Source organism: Girardinichthys multiradiatus, chromosome 2 (genome assembly GCF_021462225.1).
Source record: "Girardinichthys multiradiatus isolate DD_20200921_A chromosome 2, DD_fGirMul_XY1, whole genome shotgun sequence".
In the NCBI taxonomy this organism is placed as follows: Eukaryota; Metazoa; Chordata; class Actinopteri; order Cyprinodontiformes; family Goodeidae; genus Girardinichthys; species Girardinichthys multiradiatus.
This window is the reverse complement of record NC_061795.1, coordinates 49,910,201-49,938,171: the sequence shown is the minus strand read 5'-3', so window position 1 is coordinate 49,938,171 and position 27,971 is coordinate 49,910,201. Positions and strand designations below refer to the sequence as shown.

General features: G+C 43.0%; 1 protein-coding gene across 1 annotated transcript; it reads right to left on the bottom strand.

Annotated features, from left to right (window-relative positions):
- Positions 1 to 1,374: 1,374 nt before the first annotated feature.
- On the bottom strand, positions 1,375 to 26,290 carry mlycd (malonyl-CoA decarboxylase). The gene is made up of 5 exons (XM_047353586.1): positions 25,468 to 26,290; positions 18,269 to 18,381; positions 13,796 to 13,952; positions 12,860 to 13,012; positions 1,375 to 2,524 (listed from the first exon to the last, which is right to left on the bottom strand). The coding sequence occupies exons 1-5, from the start codon at positions 26,011 to 26,013 to the stop codon at positions 1,979 to 1,981; spliced, it is 1,515 nt and encodes a 504-aa protein (XP_047209542.1). The 5' UTR covers positions 26,014 to 26,290; the 3' UTR covers positions 1,375 to 1,978.
- Positions 26,291 to 27,971: the final 1,681 nt, after the last annotated feature.

Genomic DNA, 27,971 nt, shown 5'->3' with positions numbered 1-27,971 from the left:
GGACTTTGAGGCATAAACCTGACCCAGTTATAAAACAACACATAGGCCCAGTTTAAAATTCTGACCTAAGAAGGTCTATTAAAATTAGGTAAATTGACCCTTTTAAAATGTAATGTATGTTTATCAGTGTGTTCTTTCACTACAAAATCCTTTTTATTAATTTTTCAGAGGGGCTTTTTCTACAATAATAGTTTTTTTCTAATTAAATTCATAGAATAAAAAAAAACTAGAAACAAAATAAACTTAGAAGACGGAACAATAACCCTGTAAAATAGGGACGTTTCTATATTATTGCTGAAAACTGCTGTGCTGATATTGATTACCGTTAACCCACATTTTCCCGACTCTTTCTTCCGTTATGATTACACAATACCTCCACCACTCTGTAAGCTTCAGCTTCTCAGCTCATAAATAACACATCAGGTGTGGCCAGTGAGAGCAGTCAGTCCATTCAACTCCTTAAATATATTATGAATAGGCAGAATATGAATGCATGACACTTAAAGCACTACATCCTGCTAAATATTGCATCCAACCAGTCTTTTGCAATTGTGACACTGTTATTGGGAAGATGTTTGTGGTTCAATATATCATGGAGGCCCATGCATGTTTTAATAAATGAAAATTCTTATCAGAAACCATTAAATGGTAAATGGCCTGCAGTTGTATAGTGCTTTATTCAACCAAGTCGCTGCTGGCACAGGTGCTTGGATCACTCAACCTAACATTTTACATTATTCATGAAACTGTTCGATTAGAAAGTGGTAGATAGATAAACAAATCGGTTATTAGTGTTACATCTGTATGAGTATTCAAAGTTTTTTGGCAAATGACTCAAAACCACCAAGATGCGAGTAATATGCGAGTGTTGTTTCTATGGCAACGCATGGCAGTTGTCCATTCGGCTCCACATTATAAACAACATGATGGTGTTGATCTTTTCTCTGTCCCCAACAGCTCCAGAGACACTCGAACTCGTCTGTTAAACAACTGTCCTATTTATGCCTCTTTATTTGTCCCCCTCCCTCCTTTCTTCACAACTGAACACCATCAATCGAACCATTTACTTTAACTTTATTTTTCACTCCATTAGTTCCTGAGACACCAAGCAGCACAGAGCTAAGAATGAGGGGGATGGGTGTGAAAAAAGAAAAAGAAAGTTTGACTCCTTGGAGAGATAAAATGTAATTTCACAGTCAACTTGCTGTGATGTATTCAGTGGGGTGTGGGCTGGTATGAGACCTGCTTGGCACCTGTAGAGGACTTCATTGATGATCTCTGGAGAGAAATCATTGAAGAAAAACAAAGTAAAAAATAAACATATCTGAAAAGAGAGTCCAGTTCACTACATTAAGTGGAACGCAGACAAGTTGATAATTTAATGAAAAGGAAAATATGTTTATTTATTTATTATGAAACAATATTTCCAGTGGGTGACTTCATGCCTTCTGTAATGAGCTTTAAGGCGAAAGGCAGTGAAACTGCAGGTGAATCCAGACCCAACGAAAATAAGACAAAGATCTATTTGTCTCCCTTTCCTTCTCTGATGTGTTTACAGTGCAGCGGCCCGACCATATCATAAAATAAACATCATTTATTCCAGTAGGTGCACACCCTCCCTGCTCCAGCCTCACCATTACATGCTATTATCCACCAACATGTTTTGGCAATGATAGATGCCTTCTGCTTCATTATCTGCCGTCTGCTCTGAGAATCACTTACACAATATCAAACAGCTCTGGCTAGAAATCTAATGAGGCAAGTAGAAGATGGGCTGAGTTACATCATGTAAAAAATGGCCCACTTTCTGTTGCACTACGTCAGGAAGTCCATTCAGTGCTTCAGTGTGGTTATAGATTTTAGGGAAAACATGACAATCATCAAAGAGAGCTCTAATTAAATAACACACCAGTCAGTTTATCATCAAAAACAACTGAAAACTAACCCGAAGAAACTAATTCTATTGAGGGTTGAACAGTCACAGTTTGCTGTTCTTCTGAAACTGGGACACGAGCCCGAGAACCTGCTCCGATGCTGCAACGACTTTGTTCTGAAGGTACAGAGCTCTGTTTGTGGATGTCTCGTTCAGGAAGTAGCGATAGTTCACCATGATTCCACAGGAGTTTGCCACGCCCCTGGGGCTGGTGTCGGCACGCCAGTTGATCCGCCACATGGTGGCGCCGTTTTGAAGGTGGAAGTTGGCAACAGGATTCAGAGCAAGTCCTCGCCGTTTCTCTCCATAGAGGTACCAGGCACAGAGGCGCATCAGAACGGGCTCCAGGGCATGACACAGCTTGTCTGAGCGTGTCCACTCACCAGTGGCGATGAGCTTACGCAAAGAGTCAGCGGCTGGGGTTCCTGGGTTAGAGTCGATGGCCTGCTCCACCTCTCTCCACTCCTGCTCAGACAAAAGATCCGCTCCCCGGCCCTCCTTCCTGTGCTGGCTCAGCAGGCCTTGGAGCCAGGATGAGAACCCTGGGATGGGTGAAAGACTGGAAAACTGGGCCATATGAGGGAACTCGCTCTGAAAGATCAACAGAAGAAGAAGATCATATTTTAGAGCCATTAAACCTTTTAATATTGAAAGGATCAAATCTAAATAAATCAAAATCGGCACGTCCATAATTTTTCAAAGATTAGTCATTTTAAAAACACAAAAAAGCCACGCCTTGGGTAAAGCAGGACATTAGTACCAGTATAAATGATGTTTCAACAAGATCTGCAATTTCTGGTGAAGCATTGTTGTTTATGGCACATAGACAGTTTCATTTATAAAAAAATGACGTTTTAATTTAAAGGATGGAGTGAGCTTCCACACGTTCCCAACAGAAGCAGCGGCGTCGAAACATCAAGAGACAGGACTTCTTACCCACCTGTTACCTGTTTGCTTTCTGCAACAAGACAAGAACCAAGTCTTCTGCCGACACTCGGCTTCAAGGGTAAGAACAAAACGAGGTGGTGACACAGAGCAGAACCAGAACTTTGTGTACCGGATACTATTAGTGATTATGTTTCTTGTCTGCTCTTGAATATTCTAAATCGGGGAATGATGTGTTGATTTTTTTTTAGATCTTTCAGCCTGCTTCATGTTGTCAAACAGGTTCTATTTCTTGATTCTACAGGTCTAGCAGTATTTAGCCCTGGCTGTGGCTACTGAAATAACTCAGGTTATCTCTGATATTATATATTGATATATCTTGATAAAGATACTTTCCGACAGCTCTGTGTCTGCATGGAGACGGTGGGACATTGTTTCAGCTACAGAGTGAGTCTCTGCATGCAGCGAGGTTCAGAGGTAGGAGAAGAGGGAACCATGGGGGCAGCCTGGGGACAAACGTTGAGATTTAGTGATATAATTTATATATCTCCTTTCTCATTATCACACATGTCCATGCTCCCACCTCACAGACAAGATTTGTCCTGACTGCCATATCTTCTTTGGACGTTTCGTGTCTGCATTCATTTAATTGTTTTTTTTTATTTTTATGTAGCCATAATGTCGGCTTTAGTGACACTGCGCTCCAGTCATCAACCACTTGCTTGGAAACTTCTTTATTGTTTTTTGAACATTTTAATGTACTCGTACTCGTCGTCTTCCGCTTATCCGGGACCGGGTTGCGGGGGCAGAAGACTCAGCAGAGACACCCAGACGTCCCTGTCCCCAGACACCTCCTCCAGTTCCTCCAGGGGGAGCCCAAGGCGTTCCCAGGCCAGCCGAGAGACATAGTCCCTCCAGCGTGTCCTGGAGGCGTGTCCCATCCAGGAGGCATCCGGTATAGATGCCCGAGCCACCTCAACTGGCTCCTCTCGATGTGGAGGAGCAGCGGCTCTACTCCGAGCTCCTCCCGGATGGTCGAGCTCCTCACCCTATCTCTAAGGGAGTGCCCGGCCACCCTACAGAGGAAACTCCTTTCAGCCGCTTGTATCCGGTGATCTCGTTCTTTCGGTCATGACCCAAAGTTCAAGGCCATAGGTGAGGGTAGAAACGTAGACCGACCGGTAAATCGAGAGCTTCGCTTTTCGGCTCAGCTCTCTCTTCACCACAACGGACTGGCACAGCGCCCCCATTACTGCGGCAGCCACACCGATCCGTCTGTTGATCTCCTGCTCCATTCTTCCCTCACTCGTGAACAAGACCCCGAGATACTTAAACTCCTTCACTTGAGGCAGGAACTCCCCTCCAACTTGAAGAGGACAAGCCACCCTTTTCTGGTCCAGTACCATGGCCTCGGACTTGGAGGAGCTGATCCTCATCCCAGCCTCTTCACACTCGGCTGCGAACCGCCCCAGCGCATGCTGTAGGTCTTGGCTAGAGGGGGCCAGCAGGACCACGTCATCTGCGAAAAGAAGAGACGAAATCCTCTGGTCCCCAAACAAGACCCCCCCCCCCAGCCCTTGGCTGCGCCTAGAAATCCTGTCCATAAAAGTTATGAACAGGACCGGTGACAAAGGTCAGCCCTGCCGGAGTCCACAATGCTCCTGGAACAGGTCTGACTTAGCGGCGGCAATGCGAACCACATTCCTGCTCTATTTGTACACAGACCGGATGGCCCCACCCCAGTCTGCCAGTCCAGAGGCACTGTCCCAAACCGCCATGCAATGTTGAAGAGGCGTGTCAACCATGACAGCCCCACAACATCCAGAGACTTGAAGTACTCAGGGCGGATCTCATCCACCCCCGAAGCCCTGCCACCGCGGAGCTTTTTAACCACCTCGATAACTTCAGCCTGGGTGGTAAAAGAGTCCAACCCAGAGTCCCAGGCCTCTGTTTCCACCAGGGAATGCATAATGGCAGGATTGAGGAGATCTTCGAAGTACTCCTTCCACTGCCCGATAATGTCCCCAGTCGAGGTCAGCAGCTGCCCGGCCGCAGCTACGGGCAGCAGCATTGACAATAGATGCGGAGAACATGGTCCACTCGGACTCTATGTCTCCAACATTCCCCGGAATCTGGTCAAAGCTCTCCCGGTGGTGGGAGTTGAATACATGCCTAGCCGAGGGCTCTGCCAGATGCACCCAGCAGACCCTCACTATGCGCTTGGGCCTGCCAAGTCTGTCCGGCTTTCTCCTCTTTCTCCTCCAGCGGATCCAACTCACCACCAGGTGGTGATCAGTGGACAGCTCAGCCCCTCTCTTCACCCGAGTGTCCAAAACATGCGGCCGAAGGTCTGATGATACGACAACAAAGTCGATCATCGAACTCCTGCCTAGGGTATCCTGGTGCCAAGTGCACTGATTGACACACTTATGTTTGAACATGGTGTTCATTATGGACAATCCGTGACTAGCACAGAAGTCCAATAACAAAACACCGCTCGGATTCAGATCGGGGAGGCCATTCCTCCCGATCACGCCTCTCCAGGTGTCACTGTTGTTTCCCACATGGGCGCTGAAGTCCCCCAGCAGAATAATGGAGTCCCCGGGAGGGGCACTATCCAGCACCCCCGACAGGGACGCCAAGAAGGCCGGGTACTCCGCACTACCGCTCGGCCCGTAGGCCGAAACGACAGTCAGAGACCTGTCTCCGACCCAAAGGCGCAGGGATGCGACCCTCTCATCCATGGGGTAAACCCCAACACGAGAGGGCTGAGCTGGGGGGCAACAAGCACACCCACCCCAGCCCGCCGCCTCTCCCCGTGGGCCACTCCAGAGCAGAAGAGAGTCCAGACCCTCTCCAAGAGAAGGGTTACAGAGCCACACTGTGGAGACGAGCCCGACTATTTCTAGTCGATATCTCTCCACCTCCTGCACAAGCTCAGGCTCCTTCCCCCCCAACGAGATGACATTCCCACGTCCCAAGAGCCAGCCTAAACATCCGGGGATCGGGCCGCTGAGGTCTCCACCTTCGTCCGCCGCCCAATCCTCTTTGCACCGGTCCCTCACGGTTCCCCCTGCAGGTGGTCGGCCCACTGGGGGATGGCCTCGCGTCTCTCGTTCAGGCTTGGCCTGGCCGGGTCCCGTGAGGAGCAACTCGGCCACCAGGCACTCTCCGACGAATCCCGACCCTGGGCCTGGCTCCAGGGTGGGACCCCTGCTCCGCCGTACCGGGCGACGTCACGTGCCTCAAATTTAGTAGTTGTCATGAGGGATTCTTGAACCGCTCTTTGTCTGACCAGTCACCTAGAGCCTGTTTGCCATGGGAGACCCTAGCAGGGGCATTTTAGCCCCCAACAACATAGCCTCTAGGATCATTCGAGCACTCAAACCCCTCCACCACGCTAACATTTTAATGTTTTACATAATTATCAGTGTCTGACTCAGCATTAATGGTGATACCATCATGTGATACATGCATGACCACAAATAAAAATGAAATAATGAAAGAATGAAGATGTAACATCTTTTGCATAATCAGTATATTTTTATTTAAAATATATATTAAGAGCAAAAATAAGAGAATCAAGGATAATGAGGTGGAAGAACTTTTCATCCTCCTTCCATTACCATCTGCTTATTTGAGAATGAGTCACTAAGATAACAAGACCAGGAGGGAAACCCAGACATCTCTCTCGTCCCGGGGACACTCTCCAGCTCATTCTGAAGTATCCAAAGAAGCCACGGATACCTGGACCCTCCAGCATGGTCCAGATCTGCTTAGCAGTCTCCTAGCAGTGGAATGTCCCTGGAATACCTCCAAATGTAACTAGGACCAGTACTCTCTATATAAAACTTCTTTATGGTTTTCCACTGAGCAAGTATAATAATAATAAGTGTGTTGCTGTGGCAGCTACAGTGGGGAGAACAAGTATTTGACACGCTGCTGATTTTGCAGGTTTTCTAACCTTCAAAGCTTGTAGAAATCTTTAATTTTTATCATAGCTACTGAACCTAAAACAAAACTCCAGAAAATCCCATTGTGTGATTTTTAATTAATTAATTTGCATTTTATTGCATGACATTAGTATTTGATCAGCTAACAACCAACAAGAATCAGTTAGTTCTTCTTTAAGAAGGCCTCCTGTTCTCCACTCATTACCTGTATTAACTGCACCTGTTTGAACTCATTATCTGTATAAAAGACACCTGTCCACACAATCAGTCAAACACAGTCCAACCTCTCCACCATGACCAAGACCAGAGAGCTGTGTGAGGACATCAGGGATAAAACAGTGGACCAGCACCAGGCTGGGATGAGCTACAGGAAAATAGCCAAGCAGTTTGGTGAGAAGCCAATGCTCCCTGGATGCTGCACAGGGGCAGCCCACTGGTTCCTAAGGGATGGGTTAAATGCAGAGGATTGTTTCTCCATTGTGAGATCAATAAAGTCTACATTTTTATTATTATTATTATAAGGAAATGGAAGAACTTCAAGAAGTTCAATCTCCCTCGGTCTGGGGGTCCATGCAAGATCTTACGTGGTGGGGCATCAATGATCATGAGGAAGGTGAGGGATCACCCCAGAACAACACGGCAGGAACTAGTCAATGACCTGAAGAGAGCTGGGACCACAGTCTTAAAGAAGACCATCAGTAACACACTAGATTAAAATCCTGCAGTGCAACCAAGGTCCCCCTGCTCAGTCCAGGCCCATCTAAAGCTTCCTTTGACCATCTGGATAATCCAGAGGAGGAATGGGAGAAGGTCACGTGGTTCGATGAGACCAAAATCAAATTTGTTGGTCTAAACTCCACTCGCCTTGTTTGGAGGAAGACAAAGGATGAGGACAACCCCAACAACACCATCCCTACCGTGAAGCATGGAGGTGGAAACATCATTCTTTGGGGATTCTTTTCTGTAAAGGGGACAGGAGGACAGCACCGTCCTGAGGGGAGGATGGATGGGGCCATGTATCAGGAGATCTTAGCCAAGAACCTCCTTCCCTCAGTAAGGCCATTGAAGATAGGTCGGGGCGGGGTCTTCCAGCATGACAACGACCTGAAGGACACAGCCAGGGCAGCTAAGGAGTGGCTCTGTAAGAAGCATCTCAGGGTCCTGGAGTGGCCTAGCCAGTCACCAGACCTGGACCCAATCGAAAATTTTTAGAGGGAGCTGAAAGTCCGTATTGCTCAGCGACAGCCCTGAAACCTGAAGGATCTGGAGAAGATCTGTATGGAGGAGTCGTCCAAAATCCCTGCTGCAGTGAGTGCAAACCTGGTCAAGAACTACAGGAAACATCTGATTTCTGGAATTGGAAACCAAGGTTTCTGTATCAAATATTAAGTTTTGTTTTCCTGATGTATCAAATACTGACGTCATGAAATAAAATGCTGATTAATTGTATTTTTTTGGGCTTTTTATTTTAGATTCTGTGTCTCACAGATGAAGAGTAGCTATGATATAAAATTAGACATCTACATGTTTTGGAGGTGGGGAAACCTGCAAAATTGGCAGTGAATCAAATACTTGTTCTCCCCACTGTATAAATTGAAATGGGTTCTGAGAAGAGGTTTAGCATATAGAACACCTTAAGAGACCCACCAGAATCATAAAAACAAACCAATGTTCCAAGGCTTCCTGCAGTGTTTGCATTCATGTGGACACAGTTGCAGAGTTTCCTGTCTGAGTAGATATGTGACAGGGAAAGAGACGACATAACAGGGAGGAAATCTAAGGAAACCTATCTTAATGGACACCGGTTTTCACATAAGAAATATCAGAAATGGAAGTTCAACCTAAGTGACAAAGCACAACTGTAACATCCTTGTTTTTGTTCAGGCTGCATGACCTCTTCAGTTTCTCAGTCTGGGACTTTATTACGAATCATCTCAGCTGCTTCATGAGCCTGCCTTGCTGATGGTGATGGATGATCCTCTTCTTCTTATTCCTCCCTCTTATCCTCTCCTACTCTTTCATCCCTTGCACTCTCGCCTATAATACCTGTCCTCCTGTGTCTGTCTCATCTGAAACCAGTCATCCCCTGATCTGAGCTCTCCATCTTACCACCTCTTTCCTTTAGCAGGAAAAAAAGTTTCCCACCTTTTTTTCAGACACATTTTTTGCTGTCCATGTTAATAAGTGAGAGAACAATATGTCAGCCAGAAAGGCAATATCTGTCTATGAAAGTGGAAGTGTGAGACACCACCTGGTGGGACACTATTTTTCTTTTGCTTTCCCTTATTTCGCTCACCTTTCAATTTAAAAATCAATCCCCCGTGCTGGCTCTCCTGTTTGTGTTTCTTCACACTAGACTATGTTGCAGTCATACCTTCCTCACGCCAAGCTCTGCTAGATGTTTCCTTTTTAGAGAGCAAACGTTAACAGAAAAGAGAGTGTAGGAAAAAGCATGAAAGCAGCGGGAAAGGTGTAAAAGGAAGTGGGAAGAAAAGGATGAAGGAGCGAGTTCGGCTCAGGGGTCAAATCTACGAAGACAAGCAAGACATTCTTCCTGCCCCTGAAAATGCAGCTGTGACCATTTCTTTCCCACTTTATCATCCATCCATCATTATAGAGAATTCTCTGTGGAAACACTGTCCGTCTCATCATCTTTATGTAAGGCAAAGTTCTGTCAGTGAGCCTGGATCTCTGCTGATCCATGGTTAGTTACAGTTTCCAAGGTAGACCACCGCACTCACAATGTCAGGGTCCGGGAGTCAGCCACTTCTTCATCACCAATAGCGAATCAGCCAATCAGATGACAGCAACTCAATGCATTTAAGCATTCAGACATGGTGATTTGCTAAGGTTCAAAGTGAGCATCACAAGGAGGAAGAAGAGTATTTAACTTTGAATGAGGCATGGTTGTTGGAGCCACACAGACTGGCCTGAGTATTTCAACAACTGCTGATCTGCTGGGATTTTCACACACAGTTCTATTCTATACCATACACAACAGTCTCCACAAGGTGATGATGTAGAAAACAAAGATGAAGTTTGTGAACACTGTAGGGAGACAAAAAGGCCGATCTGCTTTTGCACTGTTTCTTATCTTGCCATGCATGTTTGCATATCTAAACATCTGTTTTGTGAGGAAATAAAGCAAATTTTGAGAAACATCACTTCCTGTCATGTAAAGCAAGTAGATTTGTTGTTTATGATCTGCCTCCATTTTGTACAGTGTGTGTATGTTGGGATTCAGGATGTAAAATCTTGGACGGTAAGTTACTGTTGCCATGGTATCAGCATCTTGTTTTTTATATGGAATAAAATGATGCCCGACCATTTTGGAATGAAAGTTAAAGGTTCTATGCATAGTCTATGAGCGCCCCCAAAAGGTCAAATATTCATTAGCAGACAACATAAAAGCTGCAAAATGTTTCAACACTAGTGGTGCCCTGGCTTAGCTGGTCAAACCAAGCATGCTACAGAGTTTGATGCACGCCACTGAAATACAATACTTACTAATCAGGCAATTAGACAGATGTTGAACAGACCTTTCCTGCTTATAGCATCACTGGGGCATCTGGATGAGATTTTCCCTGGTGAGTTGTTCCATGTTCTCCTACCGTAACCAGTAATAAGACAACCCAAGGAATGTGAACAGTGCTCTTATCACTTAAACTGATATAGAGTGAAAATGTCAACTTATCTGCTGATAGAAATTACAATGCTCAGGTTACATTATTAGAGTTAGTTAAATGTAGTGAATACACGTACAATTACTGACAGGTGCTGTATGTGAAGCTTTCAGTCCAGTAGACTTCAGGTAAAATAGAAACGTACAGTAAGCCTGCCATTTTTCTTTGTGGTCCATGTCTGCAGGCTATTTATAATAAAAAGTGAATACATTTTCTGTCTTTGTAAGATTGCCTTGTGTGTGCATGAAAAGACACTGATAAGCAGGTTCTGTCTTCCTTCTGATTAGTCTTTTTAATGTCAGAAAGATTAGCCTGGCTGAAGGAACAGCAGGACGTCCTCTACTCCCACATTGACAGCCATCTGTGCCTTCCAACAGGTCAGCCACCACTAGAAACTATTACAGGCCTCCATCATAATGTGAAAATAACTCCACAAACTTTAAGTGAGTGAATCATTTCAGTAAATGATCTCTTCCTAAACTTAAACTGCTTCATCCTAGTTTGTCTTTTATTCTAAGACAGAGAAGCTAAAGAAGGAATTTCTTGCATTGCAAGGAGGACATGAAAATATGTAGATCTTCTAATCTCAACAACCTCCTGAAGAAGACAGTCCAAAGGGTTTTTCAGCACATTGTAATATAACCTATTTTCCTCTCCCTGAAACAAAACGCCTCAACACAGAAGCAGAAACTGGTTTTCCTCTGCTCAGTCATACCTCCATTATTACCATGGTCTGTAGCAAACCTACGTTACATCAAGAAATAATTTAAAGGAGTCTGAACCAGGTCTTGGGTTGAGTGTTTCCTTATGTTTCAGTTAGGATTTTCAATCATGAAACAACGAGCTGGAGCGGGTTAGGGTGGAGCTTTGTTTTCTACAACTAGAAAGTGGGGCAAACATTTATATTCAGTCCCACTGAGTCAACGCTTTGTAGAAGAATCATTTCCTGGAGTTTCAGCTGCGAGTCCTTTAGGGTTTGTCTCGACCACCTTTGCAATCTACAAACTACAATATTTGCTCATGCTTCTTTGTAAAACAGCTCACCTCAGTCAGACTGGATGTAGGGCATGAATCAGTTTTGATCTAAGCCATTCTATTGCATCTCTGGCTGTATGTTCAAGGTCGTTGTCCAGCTGGAAGGTCAACCTCCATCCAATCCTCCAGTCTTTTGCAGCCTCTAACAGGTTTTCTTCCAGGATTCTCCTGGATTAAGCTCCATCCATCTTCCCATCAACTCTAACCAGCTGCCCTGTCCCTGCTGAAGGACAGCATCTCCACAGCATGATGCTGCCACTACTATTTTTCATGATGGGCTGAGTTTTCCTTCAAAAATTGATTTTCTTTTTTCCACATTTGTGGAGTGCCTTGTGGGCTGTCCCAGTTGTCCTGGGACTGCTGTGTTCCTTGGTCTTCATGATGCTATCTGTTCCACTAAGGTTTTCCAACAAACCTCTGAGACCAGAAACAGAACAGCAGCATTATATCGAGATTAAATTACACAAACGGGGACTCAGTACAAAACAAGTGGCTTCTGAAGATAACTGGTTGCATTGGGTTTTATTTAGGGAGAAAGAGAGAAAGAAAGGGCCTAAAGATAAATGCAAACCTCTCAGATTTTAATTTGTAAAGAATTTAGAAAATCATTTCCTTCCCCTTCATAATTATGCACAGCTTTGTGTTGGTCTGTCACATAAAATCTATTAAACTTTGGGTTGGAACGAGAGGTGTGAATACTTTTGTTAGCTCTGTATACTGAAAACGTCTCAAACGTGGCATGTTTGTGTGAAGAAAGTGCTGGCCAGCTGGCAGACAGCTGAATGTGAAAATGTTTTTCTGATTCTTCATCACAGAGCGGAGTTGAGGAGCTCCTCTGCAGTAAACATCCATATCCGTGTGTTTGTCACATGCAGTGCCATGTTAAGGTTCTGAGAGAACAAGATGCTTATCGCTGATGGGACTGGTCTTTGTAGTCAGCTATGTGAAACCTGCTCAGCTGTGATCTTCTGAACAAAGCTTGGTTTCAGATTAAGCACATTTTGGCTACATCATCACCTTGTGGAGACTGTTGTGTACGGCATCAGATCAAGACTTTAACATGATTTCAAACGTAACTAAATAAGCATTTCACAATAATTATTTAGGGGGTTTATAATTAGTCAGTTTATGTGATGAATTTCTTTTGGCACACTAAGGCTGAGTCAAGAAACCAAAAGATGTGATGAACTCCTACAATAAATATTGGGAAGTTTGATAAATATCTATGAAGCTCAGGAGAACAACCTGGAACTGTGATGAGTCAATTCCTCTGTTGCCAATTCCGTTTCTTTTTCTTTATCTGCAATCACTTGTCTGACTTCTTTGTTGACATGTTAGCAGAGCAGCACCTGGAGGCCACGTTTACCCACCTGCAGCTCTCGGACCACCCTCTTGATAAGGTAGTTGCCCAGCTCCACACCCTGCAGGCCAGCCTGGGTTGAGGAGATGGAGTAGAAGATGGCTGAATTGATCTTGTTTATGTCCTCCTCTGCATCAAGTGTCGTAAATTCACGAACAATACTCTGAGGAAACAAAAACACAGACAGCTGTATTGTTGCTGCGTTGCCAGAACTAATAATGCCTCTGGTGCAGTGTCAGCACAGCAGAGCTGACCATCAGCCAAACTTTCAGGGTTTTTAGAAGTTTAAGCTTTTAAGACTGTTTTTAGACCATTTATGATTTCAGATTAAAACCTACATGAATGAAAAATAATAATTTCATAACATTCCTCATAAGTAACTTTTATTTGACTTACTTTGTAAAGGTAAATAGGTGTTTTTCAGAATGCCACCCCAGTACTCTTACATCTAGTGTCCCCAACTTCAACATCTACAGCATTTCTTAAGTTTGAAGACAGTTACTGAAGTAGGCCATTAGCCAGCTACTGGCTAAGACTCATTAAATACGCACAAAGTTTCTACTGAACCAGAACATTCCCATTTTAACAGCCTCAACATAAAGCAAGTACAAATTACAGAACAAATGAAGGTTGTCAACACATTTATTTAAAAAAATAATACAAATTGAGGAAGCAGTGAACAATTGATCAAAGGTACAAATTTAAGACTAAATCAAAGTACATTAGGACCTAGTATTAGAGTGTATAGTATATAAGTGTATTTAAAACTTTAAAAGACCTAAAAATCAAGATTTAGGACTATGTTTGACTTCTAGAGGTTAACAAAACCTTTTTCTTCAATGTCATGAGAAGAAAAACTTGAATATAAACTATGGAAGTTGCTCCTAAGGATGTGCAGGACAAAGCTCATTACTCTAGAGCTTAGCCTGCAGCTCTTGGTTCTGACCTGGATGTTATCTGAGATGTCCTCAGTTAGGGCCACATGAAGCACAACCAAAGGCTCTCCTGGCATGGCAGCATGGGTGAAGGCGTAACAGCGTCTGTATGGTCCCACTCTGTGCTTCAGATCCGTCCAGTTCCTTATAGGGTGCACCGCTTCACACCTGACAGAAAAGCTCAGTCAGGTTTTTCAGCTTTACTTTTTTACATTTCTGGTTGCAAAGTTCTGTCCAACTTTAAATGAAACAATTTGTTCTTAATGTTAGAAGAAAACACTCCGAACAGTTTGATGTGAGCAATAAAATTCACTGTTATCAGTGGCATCAACTCACCACACTCATTCTGAACCTTAACATGCAATGATAATCACCTGGTATGTTAACAGTATCAGTCCAAACCGCTTCTGGATATGACTGAATCGCTTGAATGTGTAGTACTAGCTGAACACACTACAGGCCTCCATTCATTTACTGCCCCACTGTATGGCATTAAGGCAGCGATTCAAGCTCTTGGCTCTTCAGACGGTTAAATGATGTAGATGCAGCACATCCAAATCAGCTCCAGCTAAGATTTTTATTCATGTCCAACATCAGATGAAGCAACAACACAAATGAAACTCCCCAGCTGACATAGTTCTGGACTTTAGACTGCCGTTTAGAAAATTGCTTTGACTCAGATTTCATGCTCATATATTTCCACAGCATGGTGCTGTGGCTCAGCTGGTAGAGCTGCTAACATGCTAATTGCAATTAGTGGTTGGCAGAAAAATTTAGGAAATACAACCATTTCATGATTTTCTTGGAGCAGTAACTTAAAATCTGTTTAGCGTTCAGGTGCAGGGTAGTCCTTCATTATCTCTTCATCAATTAGTAACAGGTCTGTAGCTGACAGTGGCAGGTTTTATTCAGTGGAATTCACCCACTGATGAGGAGATTTGTTGAATAAAATCCAGACCTTTCTCAGCTACATTAGTGCCTGATAAACACATAGAAGTGGGCAGACAAATTCTACACTGGTCACTCAGATTCACCCAAAATGTCCCAAACTGATTGGACTTCTCCTCATGGAGCAGGTGCAGTATTTCCCCTACCATTATCCAAGGGGGGCGTCCCGCCCCACCAACAAGACCGCCCACTCCCCCAATAGGATCACAGTGATATCTGTCCCTGCGTCATCGCTACACTCCTCTCCACGACCAAACTTGACAAAAGCTGGACGAAAACACACTCCTGATACTCTGTTACTCTGTGTCACTGACGCTGAGAAGCAGAGTTACATGCGCCTACGTGATGGCAGAACTTCTTCTCCTGCGAGCAGCAGCGGGGCTAACTCTCCTCCTCCTGGTTCATATGGCGAAGGTAAAAGTACACAAAATATCCCAAGATGCTGGCGCATCTGTGACCAAGACAGCAAATCTTGGGCTGAGGACAATGTGAAACATGTATTGTTCTCTGATGAGTCCACCTTTACTGTTTTCCCCACATACGAGAGAGTTACGGTGTGGAGAAGCCCCAAAGAATCGTACCACCCAGACTGTTGCATGACCAGAGTGAAGCATGGGGGTGGATCAGTGATGGTTTGGGCTGCCATATCATGGCATTCCCTTGGCCCAATACTTGTGCTAGATGGGCCAAGGACTACCGAACCATTCTTGATGACCATGTGCATCCAATGGTTCAAACATTGTATCCTGAAGGCGGTGCCGTGTATCAGGATGACAATGCACCAATACACACAGCAAGACTGGTGAAAGATTGGTTTGATGAACATGAAAGTGAAGTTGAACATCTCCCATGGCCTGCACAGTCACCAGATCTAAATATTATTGAGCCACTTTGGGGTGTTTTGGAGGAGCGAGTCAGGAAACGTTTTCCTCCAGCAGTATCACGTAGTGACCTGGCCACTATCCTGCAAGAAGAATGGCTTAAAATCCCTCTGACCACTGTGCAGGACTTGTACAGGTCCTTCTCAAAATGTTAGCATATTGTGATAAAGTTCATTATTTTCCATAATGTCATGATGAAAATTTAACATTCATATATTTTAGATTCATTGCACACTAACTGAAATATTTCAGGTCTTTTATTGTCTTAATACGGATGATTTTGGCATACAGCTCATGAAAACCCAAAATTCCTATCTCACAAAATTAGCATATTTAATCCGACCAATAAAAGAAAAAGTGTTTTTAATACAAAAAACGTCAACCTTCAAATAATCATGTACAGTTATGCACTCAATACTTGGTCGGGAATCCTTTTGCAGAAATGACTGCTTCAATGCGGCGTGGCATGGAGGCAATCAGCCTGTGGCACTGCTGAGGTCTTATGGAGGCCCAGGATGCTTCGATAGCGGCCTTTAGCTCATCCAGAGTGTTGGGTCTTGAGTCTCTCAACGTTCTCTTCACAATATCCCACAGATTCTCTATGGGGTTCAGGTCAGGAGAGTTGGCAGGCCAATTGAGCACAGTGATACCATGGTCAGTAAACCATTTACCAGTGGTTTTGGCACTGTGAGCAGGTGCCAGGTCGTGCTGAAAAATGAAATCTTCATCTCCATAAAGCTTTTCAGCAGATGGAAGCATGAAGTGCTCCAAAATCTCCTGATAGCTAGCTGCATTGACCCTGCCCTTGATAAAACACAGTGGACCAACACCAGCAGCTGACACAGCACCACAGACCATCACTGACTGTGGGTACTTGACACTGGACTTCTGGCATTTTGGCATTTCCTTCTCCCCAGTCTTCCTCCAGACTCTGGCACCTTGATTTCCGAATGACATGCAGAATTTGCTTTCATCCGAAAAAAGTACTTTGGACCACTGAGCAACAGTCCAGTGCTGCTTCTCTGTAGCCCAGGTCAGGCGCTTCTGCTGCTGTTTCTGGTTCAAAAGTGGCTTGACCTGGGGAATGCGGCACCTGTAGCCCATTTCCTGCACACGCCTGTGCACGGTGGCTCTGGATGTTTCTACTCCAGACTCAGTCCACTGCTTCCGCAGGTCCCCCAAGGTCTGGAATCGGCCCTTCTCCACAATCTTCCTCAGGGTCCGGTCACCTCTTCTCGTTGTGCAGCGTTTTCTGCCACACTTTTTCCTTCCCACAGACTTCCCACTGAGGTGCCTTGATACAGCACTCTGGGAACAGCCTATTCGTTCAGAAATGTCTTTCTGTGTCTTACCCTCTTGCTTGAGGGTGTCAATAGTGGCCTTCTGGACAGCAGTCAGGTCAGCAGTCTTACCCATGATTGGGGTTTTGAGTGATGAACCAGGCTGGGAGTTTTAAAGGCCTCAGGAATCTTTTGCAGGTGTTTAGAGTTAACTCGTTGATTCAGATGATTAGGTTCATAGCTCGTTTAGAGACCCTTTTAATGATATGCTAATTTTGTGAGATAGGAATTTTGGGTTTTCATGAGCTGTATGCCAAAATCATCCGTATTAAGACAATAAAAGACATGAAATATTTCAGTTAGTGTGCAATGAATCTAAAATATATGAATGTTAAATTTTCATCATGACATTATGGAAAATAATGAACTTTATCACAATATGCTAATATTTTGAGAAGGACTTGTATATGTCATTCCCAAGATGAATTGACGCTGTATTGGCTGCAAAAGGAGGCCCTACACCATACTAATAAATTATTGTGGTCTAAAACCAGGTGTTTCACTTTCATTGTACAACCCCTGTATATATATATAAATAATAAATAAATTATTTTGTATATATTTGTACATTTTTTTTCTTCTGTCAAAGCCAAGGGAGCCACAAAAAGTCAGCTGGAGAGCTGCACGTGTTTCCGGAACCACGGGTTGCCTACCCCCGGTTTTTTACTTTCTGGTGACGCTACAGAGCGCTGTATGCTAAAAACAGAGTCCGTTTCTTCCCCAGGCCGCCTCTCTGATGGACACTGAACAGTCAGAAGACCCAGATTGATACCAGGCTTATCAGCACTAATTCAGGAATGTCCTTCTCTTTTGTATACACTGTATTTACACAGATTTACAAATTATTTTTATTTCCCTTATACATTTATATTTAAAATGTCTTCATGGAGAGCAAAGAGGAACTGAAGTCAGATTCCTTGTTTGTGTGCAGAACCTTGGCGAATAAAGCTGGTTCTGATTCTGATCCCTATGGTTTGGCTCCAACTTTGTGAAATATTGTAGGAGCAGATTAAGATTAAGTGTCCTATTGGCAAAAAGAGTTTGTTCAACAAAAGTATGGCTGCCAATAATTTGCTAGTTAATTTGTAAACAAACAAAAACCCACTTTTTAAACCAGATTTCTTTCCTGGTGACTAAATGTCTTTGAATTAAAGATTTTATTTTTGTACATTTTTTTTATTTTACTATTAAAACATATACATTTATTTAAGGGTTTTTATAAAACTTTACCAGGGGTGAAATAACGGCGGAGGCAGCTTTACAAACTGTAAAGTGAAAGGAATGACGACCGTGTGGAAAGCATGAAGGGCCTTACTGGCTGATCTTCTGCAGGACCTCACAGGGGGACTGCCAGGTGATCCTCTCAAGTCGGAGTAGACCAACAGAAAACCACTCCGACAGCAGGCTCTTCAGAGCACTGTTCAGGTCCTGCAAGCAGTGGAAACAAGATGGTGCTTCAGAACAACATCCAGGTAGAAACTTTCCAGCACTTTTCTCTAAAGTAGAGCATCTCAGCTGGCAAACTCAGCTAATGGTGATGAACATGGAAAAGAAAGGGTCCCATAAACAACGCCTCAGTACTATTTTCGTGAAGAAGTTTCTTTTCTATCATTTAAATTGGCCTGAAATTTGTTCTTTCAGCTTCATTTTTTAACTTATGATCTTATATTAAAGAGCTCAAAGTAAAAAATACCACATTCCTACACAGATTCTCTTCTAGCTGCCAGTAGGAAATGTGCATTTCTATTTCTTATCTAACACAGAGTGCCGGCTGCACGTTCCCCTGGCTTTTCCTACGCCGTTTGAATGTTTACACATTATGAATAGTGATTTGCTGGAGCTTGCAATGGACATAGAAGGAGCACTTCAATAAACACCTTGCCATTTCAAAGCAGGCTTCTCCTCCAGCAAAGGTCAGACTTCATTTAGAACAAATCTCAAACACACAAACAAGCAAATGCTCCAGCACATATGTACAGCTCATATTGACTGTTCCACAGAACAACATCTCTTCAGGTTTTCTTTCATAGTGGCTTGTCAATCATAACAACTAATACAGAACAAACAACCATCGTGGTGTAAAATTCTATGAGCACCCTTCAAATCCAAATCTGACAAAATTGGAAATTCCTCTCCACTTATGAAGAAGAATGCATCAGGCCCTGCATCATTCAGCTCCATGGCAGAGATTTAGGAAATAACTTCAGCTAAGCAAAACTTCCCTTCCTACTGGTGTGACTGGTGCAGTGTGTGTTACAGTGTGTGATGTAGTGTCTGTGTGTTCCTGAAGCTGCCTGATGTGAAGTAATGCATTTTGTTCAGTAATCCAGGCCAGACAATTTTGTTGTGAAAGCAGCAGCTCTATAGTGACAGAACCGCTGCCGCCGCCACTGCCTCCGCCGCCGCCTTGGGAAGCGAACTTTTAACCACACAAAGGGGAGGTCAAACTGAGATATGTATTGCATTGGCCCCGCAGAAGATGAAGTCTTTAGAAATGAAGGGATCAAAGCCTCCGGCTGCAAAGAGACAGGCAACAGGAAAGGGATAAGGAAGCAAATCCCCCATCCTGTTAGAGGGGAATGAAGCGCGCTTTCACACTGGATCCTGATCCGGTTCTGGATGTGGACAGCGGTGACTCTGATGCTGGCTGCTGATATGGCCTCGGCAACAAGGACCTTCTCAGGCTTGAGCTGCAGTAGTTGTGAGAAAACAGTGCTTGATACTGCAGGACCGTGAAGCATTAAAGAGGGAAAAGTCTTTTTCAGCCCATTTATCAAAACTTGGACCTGCCTAACAGAAGCATAAGTTCCTAACATCTCCGTGTTTTACTGCCGTTTTCACATAAATGGAAGAATTTATTTTTCTTACCAAAAGAAAAGAGAACTAAATCAACAACAAAACAAATCAACAATATAAAGAAGACAACATCAGCAAACATTATTCTAAATGTACGTTAGACTGGGACAGATCCTGTCTCACTTATATTTATTTCATTTAGATTGTGAACTAATCTTTTTTAATTCCTCATCACAGTTATTCCACACAGATATAAACATGTTTTAGTATTTATCTCAATCTTTACTGTTTCGGACATACATTTAGCTCCAAGTTCATAGTTTGACTCTTAGGACTTGCTTATTGTAAGCCCTGTGTATTACCAGTGCAGTATTAATATGGCAAAACTTTATTGTCAACATACAATATGTAGTACTGCAATGAAATCTGTCCTTAATCATAGAATTTTGTCCAAATGAAAGAATTTTGCATTAAATAAGCTCTGACTGTGTTTAGGTTTGATCCTCGCTTGCTGAATAGAAGCTGCATTTCTTCTGAAGAGACATTATGCATTTAAGCTGCTGTAGATTCTCCTGCCTTTGTTAGAAGGCCTCATTCAAAAATGAGATCTTACTTTCAATCAGACATTTTACAGACAATAAAGGATATATATTCCTAAAACACGAATTGCTTTGATTTATTGCCTCATGTGGGCTGGAACAGAAAGCAAATCTCTGCTAAGTTCTGCTGTGAGCTAGTGGTGTTGATTTCCTCCTCGTCTCCTTCTGTTTAAATACATCCAGGATTAGGACATGCCAACGCAAACCTGCCAACACAGGAGGCTCTCACTGGTTATTCCTCAAGTTCTGATTGCATTAGTTGAACGGAAAATTAAATGAAATTGGATTGAACGTAGTTTTATTTAATTAGAATTTATTTGATGAAATTACTGGACCACCCTTAACAGGGCTGCTGTTTAGTCTTCATCGTGATGACAGAGAGTTGTAGATGTAGGTCGGCTTTACACCAGGTGTAGGTGAAATCTTACTGTTAGGGAGTGATTACTTTTCACGTAGGTTGAGGTTGGTTTGGGTTTTTTCTCCCAAAATCAGAAAAAAAGGAAATCATCAATTGAAAACTGTTTACTCGGGTTATCTGTCTATTATTAAAATTAGTTTGATTATCTGAAACATTTGGATTACATACAAAAGCAAATCCAGGAGAAATGTGTACATTTTAGAGGCCTTTAGTGCAGGGCTGCTTGTTTGGAAGATCTGGCAGAATATGCATCCTTCCTGGAAGAACATTCTGTCCACACAAAACTTTATGACCACTGGCTGTGGTCAGGGGTCATACTGGTCTTTAATGTGACCGAGACCTTTACCCCAGTAAGCTACGTGCCACTTGTCAGCTGGGCTGGCAGTCTGTAGGGAAAATATAGTCCCACACAGATGCTTTGTGTAACCCAGAGGAGCCAACTAAAAGCTCCCCCTCACAACCTTCATTCTCCCAGAGTGCGTGAAACAGAATGAAAGGCCCAGAGGCAAGCTGAAACAAAAGGAACATCAAAAATAAATTACTTAATCAAAGTGACTAATCTACCATAAAATTCCATACAAGAACCAAAGACTGTAGTAGATGCAGAGCTGTATAATCCAGCCTTCCTTCCTCTGGTTCTGATGGTGTTTTAGTTCTACTCTGATAATCCTCCTGCTCTGATTTCTCACATTATTCTTCCAGTCAGTAAACACACCATTTTTTTATAAAAAGCTTCATATCTAAAATGACCGTTTCTCATTTTTAGCTCAATCAATCCTGGAAATAACAACACCATGACTGAGGTGTTATGTAGGAGCCAGGACCTTTCCATGCTTACAAGCTCTCTGTGGGCCAGAATGCATCTGAACACGTCACAGCAGGGCAAAAACAAACACTGAGCTGGAGACGGGAAAACAAGAAGCGTACTAGTAATAGCTCAGTGCATGACGCATCAATACAAGGTCTAAGGTCTTCACATGCCCAGCTGTTTATGAGAGTAAAATGATTTTATTCACAGGGATGACAAACACGGTTCTCAATCATAAAACCAAGACCTGAAAATATCAGGACCAAGAAGCATCTTTTTATTATAGAAAGACCCAGAGGAGTTCAAGCAGCAAAGCGGTTCAAGCGGTTTCGGATCTGATGGACAGAAACAGACGAGAATTGACCTCCAGCAGATGTTTGCTTTGAATCAGAGTAGGAAGTACCTGGTTTTAAGGAATCCAAACCAAGGCGCCAAATAAGAAGGCCTGTGTGTCACAAACAGAAATACCTTAAAAACACAGGCTTATTTTTTATCTTTTAAGACACATTTATGTCGAAATATTGTTTTCTTAAGATCATAACTCCCATCCAACATGGCACCCAGAGAATCTAGATTACATTTTAGGATGGATAACTAAAAAAAATCAGCTTTATGTCTGGTTTGTACCTAAAACTCAAGTTTATTTTATTTGTCTTACCCGTTTATCAGATTTTATACAAGTTTATATATGTCTTTATTCAGCTATATTTTATAATTGGATTTTAAATGTAAATATTCATTTTATACTTTACGTTTATTTGCATTATTCTAACATTTCAGGTGGTTATTTCTGATTCTGTTTGATACAACATTTTATTGGAGTTGTCAAAATCTTTTATTATTTGGTTATTTTCTTGGTTACGTTTTGATGTAGTTCTTGATTTTTTTCTGTATTTTTTTCAGCCTCTCTAAACTCACTGCATGACATCAGACATGTATGACTTATCCACTCATAAAAACATGCTCTATCAGCCAAACAGTGCAGGACTGAACTAATAAGTAGAAAGTATCACCAACAAATGAAAAAAAGATCAGTGGTAGTTTTGGGTTGATAGCTGAGTTTATTTGTATTTAACTGTAAGTAACTAAGTGCATGCAATAAACGCTAGCGAGCTTATCAGCTTTAATAGAGTGGACTCTTTTTGCAGAACCAAAGTGAAAACTGTAAATATTTTAAACTGAACAATCTAGTATATGAGAGCTGCTTTTCTGGAAGAAAAAAAAAAACGTTGCCAAGAAAAGTGAGTATTAAGAGAGTAGAGCCCACTGGAGTCATGTCTCCGACTGTGACAGAAATGTATTTTTTGTTCTTTCCACTACCTTTTCTTTGAATTCACTCTGTCTTCAACAGATTCATTCAAAAATACTCATTACATGCCTGATTTAAATTCAGCTCTTTCAATCTGTACAAGCAGCAGAGCAGCACTTGCCTCCTCGTGTGCTGAATCAAACATTGTTAAAGGATCTTTTGTGCTTTCCTGCAACACAGGATGGAAGAACTGATTGACACTCAAAGTCTATGTGTTCGGCTAGCAGGCCCCCCATCCACACACACACACACACACACACACACACACACACACACACACACACACACACACACACACACACACACACACACACACACACACACACACACACACACACACACACACACACACACACACCCACACACACACACACACACACACACACACACACACACACATACACACACACACACACACACACACACACACACACACACACACACACACACACACACACACACACACACACACACACACACACACACACTACCTTGCTAAATGTATTTGTCTCTCTACTTCTACATGTACATGATCTTTGATGACATCCTATTCTAAAATATAAGGTCCAGTTTGTTGATGGACCACCATTGTCAGCATCAGCAACGTTAACTATTCTGTAAACATCTTCCAAGGTTTAGGAGTCTGTTCATAGTTAGACCAGAACCAGAACTGCAGCCTGCGCTCTAATTCATCCCACAGATGTTCAAGAAGATTGAGGTCAGAACTCTGTGCAGGCCAGTCCAGTTTCTCCTTAACTGCAGCCATGGAAGTGATTGGACCACCAGAACTCGTTGAATTGGTGCTATGACTCAGTACGTTTGCCAATATAGTGTACAAACATACATATATATAAACATGTGCCCCTTGTCCACTGACTGAGGTTAGGGTCCGCTCCACTGCATACAGAACCTGTTGTGTTTCCATGGACCCACTGATGGGTGAAGCTATGGCTTGAAGCCCCGCCTCCAGCCATCAGGTATAAGGCTCAGGGGTTCTGATGTGGGGCGTGTGGTGGGGGTTGGCAGAAGAAGCAGAGATGAGAGACACTCCTGTCTGGATGGTGAAGCTCCAAAATTTACCTGAAGGATGTAACATTTTGGGCTTTATGAGGAAGTTTCTGTCTCATCCATGGCAATAATGAGGGCAAAGAGTAAAGCCGCAGACTTCTGACCGTGGTTAGTTTTAGGTTGGATATTCGTGCTCCATGGATTCAGCAGGTCTTCCTCCCATTTGATCCGATGCAGGCAGTCTGATTACGGGCAGCTGCTCTCTGCCAGCTCCCTCCTCCAGCAGGTCACTGGTTCTCTGAAATATCAGAACCTAACACTCTGTTTCATGGTGGTTTGTTTGTGTGTTTGGGGGAAATGTTTGTGCGTCTGAACAGCTGATTTTATGTGTGAGCAGCTGGTTTACAATGTTATTAAATACAGCGCCCCCTACCTGTGTGTAATTCAGAAAGTTCATGTGTCCTTTTTCTTTTCTTTTCTTTTCTTTCAGCCTTCAGTCTGGTTTATGATTAGTAAACAGTTCAATTATATTTGGGTTTGACCCCCTCCGGCCATTATGGTCCTTAATATTATTGCAGTCACTCTTGAGTTTTATTATATTCTCCTTGCATGACCTCTTGGAAAACCGAGGAGGTTCATCCTGGGACCAGGATGAACCCCCTCGTTCATCCTGGTCCCACGGCCTATCAGTGGACGTCCCATGCAGTCCCTACTCAGCCCCGGTTGGACCTACTCAGGACTAAAAAAGGGTACCGGTACAGAAAAAAACAGCAATGGAAATGCTTGCAAAGCGGGCCGAGTGGATGACTGTATCAGCTTGTTCAAATTTATGAATGTTCAATAAAAAAAGCCTTAAGACTGGGGTGGAGGTTCACCTTCCAGCAGGACAATGGCTGTAAACATACCAGAGATACAATAGAATTAAAGCATACTGACGTATTAAAATGCTCTAGACAAAGTCCAGACCTAAATCCACTTGATAATCTATGGCAATACCTTAAAATTGCTGTTCAAAGATGCTCTCGACCCATTTTGACTGAGCTTGAGCTATTTTGCAAAGGGTAATCGGCCAAACTTACAGTCTCCAGATGTTCAAAGCTAGCAGAACCCCAGCAGCTGTCATAACAGCAAAGAGGTTCTACAAAGTACTAACTCAGAGGGGATGAGTACATATGCATGCCACACTTTTCAGATTTTGATTATCTAAGATATCTGATCATTCTTGATCATTTTTCTTCTCTTTTATAATTATTATTTTTGTGTGTCTTTCACTTAAAACCCCCTCAAAATGAACTGAATGTCTGTATTAAAATGATTTATGTAGTTGAAGTACATAGTACAAGTTTTCCAAGAAATGAACACTGGGGCAAAGGTCACATCAGCCATGTGAGTCCAGCTGTGATGAAATCTGAACCAAGTGAACCATGTGACCAGGGGTTACACTTATGGTTAATAATGCAGGCCACTTCATTCCACTCAACGTGTTATGTTTCTGCTTCTCAGCTAAATACATAAACGCGTACGGTAGAGTTTGAGCCATCCCAGCACCCGTACAAAAAGTAAACAAAGATGTTACCCTGATGTGTGGACTGTCGCTTGCTTTCGATGTGAGTATTTCCAGCAGATCAGCTCGGAGATCCACCAGAAACTTCACTCCGCCTTCGACCCGGCTTACATGGATGAACAGCTGCTTATACCGGGGCGTCAAGCTGTACCGGAGTCTGTCCTCAGCCTGCAACATGGTCGCCTGGTCCCGTCGCAGAGTGTCCAACAGCTTTCCAGCGAGTTCTGACACGGTTTTATGATCCACCCCGCACTCCTGGGAGAGTTTGGACAGAAAATCGACTTTGCTTTCCTTTTCGAGACCTCTGTAGAAATTCATGAACTCCAAGCTAGTTGATTCGGGCGGAGGCGGGGATTTGTCTCTTGTTTCATATGAAGGTAAAGGTACAACGACCCTAGCCAGTATGTCCTCCATAACCGAGACTCCCCTTCCGGTTGAGGCAGAGAACCAGCGGCCGACGTTTACGCTTGAGGCCTCTGGAAGCCCTTTAAACACAGCTCGGTGTCGCCAGAACCTCACACTGCTTCGGACAGCCCAAGTAACAGGGTTGGGTTTCATCGCAGCGAGCGCCCCACACAGCTGTCCTTCAACTCCCGAACAGGAACACTATGGGGATCGTTTCCGGGTCTCTTAAAGAGACAGTGCACGTTTTATTCCAACAAGTCAAAGGAAAGCTGGTGCTGTGAAAGAGCCTTCTGTGTTGTTAGTGGTAGGCTCATTAATGAGGCTAAATCTGAAAGGACCAGGTCTTTAAATGATCGCTGTTCCTTTTGGCCTTAATAGTGAACTAAGCGGCTTCTAACACATTTTTAAAAAGTAAGTTTTACTTCTTTTTTATTCCTAGAAGGAAAACTATGAAGCAAATAAAAAAAGAAAACACAATCGGTGAGCATGAGTATGAATAAGTAAAACATAAAGTGCTCCAATCAAGTTCAAAAGAAACACCACTCTGTTGAATAAAACCTTTTTAAAGTAAGTAATAGCGTAGATCAAATTACATTAGTGCAAGTGTATCCCTCTCCATCAACATCTCTGATGCAATGCAGAGTCATCAGAAAAAACGTCCGAATTTGGCAGCCTTTGGAATAAAAGAATCTAGATTTTTCATATATGTGGCAAACCTCTTATGGCTTGTATATGTTTTCTAGGATGTTACATTTTGTAGGTTAGAAAATAATCCAGCATATTATAAATTACATTTTGCATCTAATTTTTCACACCTAAATCACTAGAGAGTTGCATAAATATTTACATACGCTGATAAACAGATTGGTAAGCGACTTTCAACCTGTCAACATGTGACAGCAGGAAGCTGGAATCAATTGCAAGACAACTATTCTTCCCACTGAGCCACAGTCTCTAAATTGGACTTAACTTTTCCTGTTTTAGCTGAGTTAGGTCTACTAAAATTATTTCTATTTGCCAAAGGCCAGAATAATGAGAAAGAAATGCTTTGGGAATGTTTTATTACTTCATTTAAATTCAGAAGTTTACACACACTAAGTTTACTATACCTTTGAGCAATCTGGAAAAACCTAGATGATGATGTCATGACCTTGTAGACTGCTGATAATTCACATCTGAAGGATTTGGAGTCACACCTGAGGATGTATGTGCTTTCTTTTGGGAAATTACAGAGAAAAATCAGCCAAGATATGAGATATTTAAACAGTCTGATTGGAGTCAAATGTGTTTGGGTTTCCTTCCACAAGCTTCTCACAATAGTTTACTGGAATTATAGATAATTTCTCTGGACAGAACTGCTCGAACTGGGTCAGGTTTGTAGCCTGCCTTGCTAACACACACCTTTTCAGCTCTGCACAGGTTTCCTCAGATACTGAGATCAGAGCTTTGTGATGTTCACTCCAAAACATGAACTTTGTTGTCCTTACGTCACTTTGTATACAATCTGGTGGGATGCTGAGGGACATTATCCATTTGGAAGACCCACTTGTGCCCCAGCTTTAACTTCCTGGACAGGAAGTTTCCATCAGTCAGTCATTTTCTATACAGCTTCTTCCATAGTGGGTTGCGGGGAAGGTGGTGCCTATCTCCAGCAGTCTATGGACGGGAGGTAGGGTACACCCTGAACAGGTCACCAGACCATTGCAGGGCAACACAGACACACAAAGGACAGAACAATCATGCATACACCCACTCACACCTAAGGGGAATAGAGAAAGACCAATTAACCTAACAGGCATGTTGGGTTAATTAAGATGTTGCTTCTATATTTTCACTCTGTTGTGCCGGTTTTCTTTGGCTTGCAAGCTTCCTCGTTTTTCCTTCAAATAAAATGATGGTCGCTGGGATGTACCTGTCCAGGGTGTACCCTGCCTCTAGCAAATTGACTACTGCAGGTAGCTACCAGCCCTCCTGTGACCTTCCAAAGATAACCAGGTTTAAATGATGGATAGATATAATGATGGTCATTATGGCTGAACCATTTTAGTTTCATCAGACCATAGGGCATGTCTTCAAAATGTAGGTATTTGTCCCTAAATTGCATTTGCAAA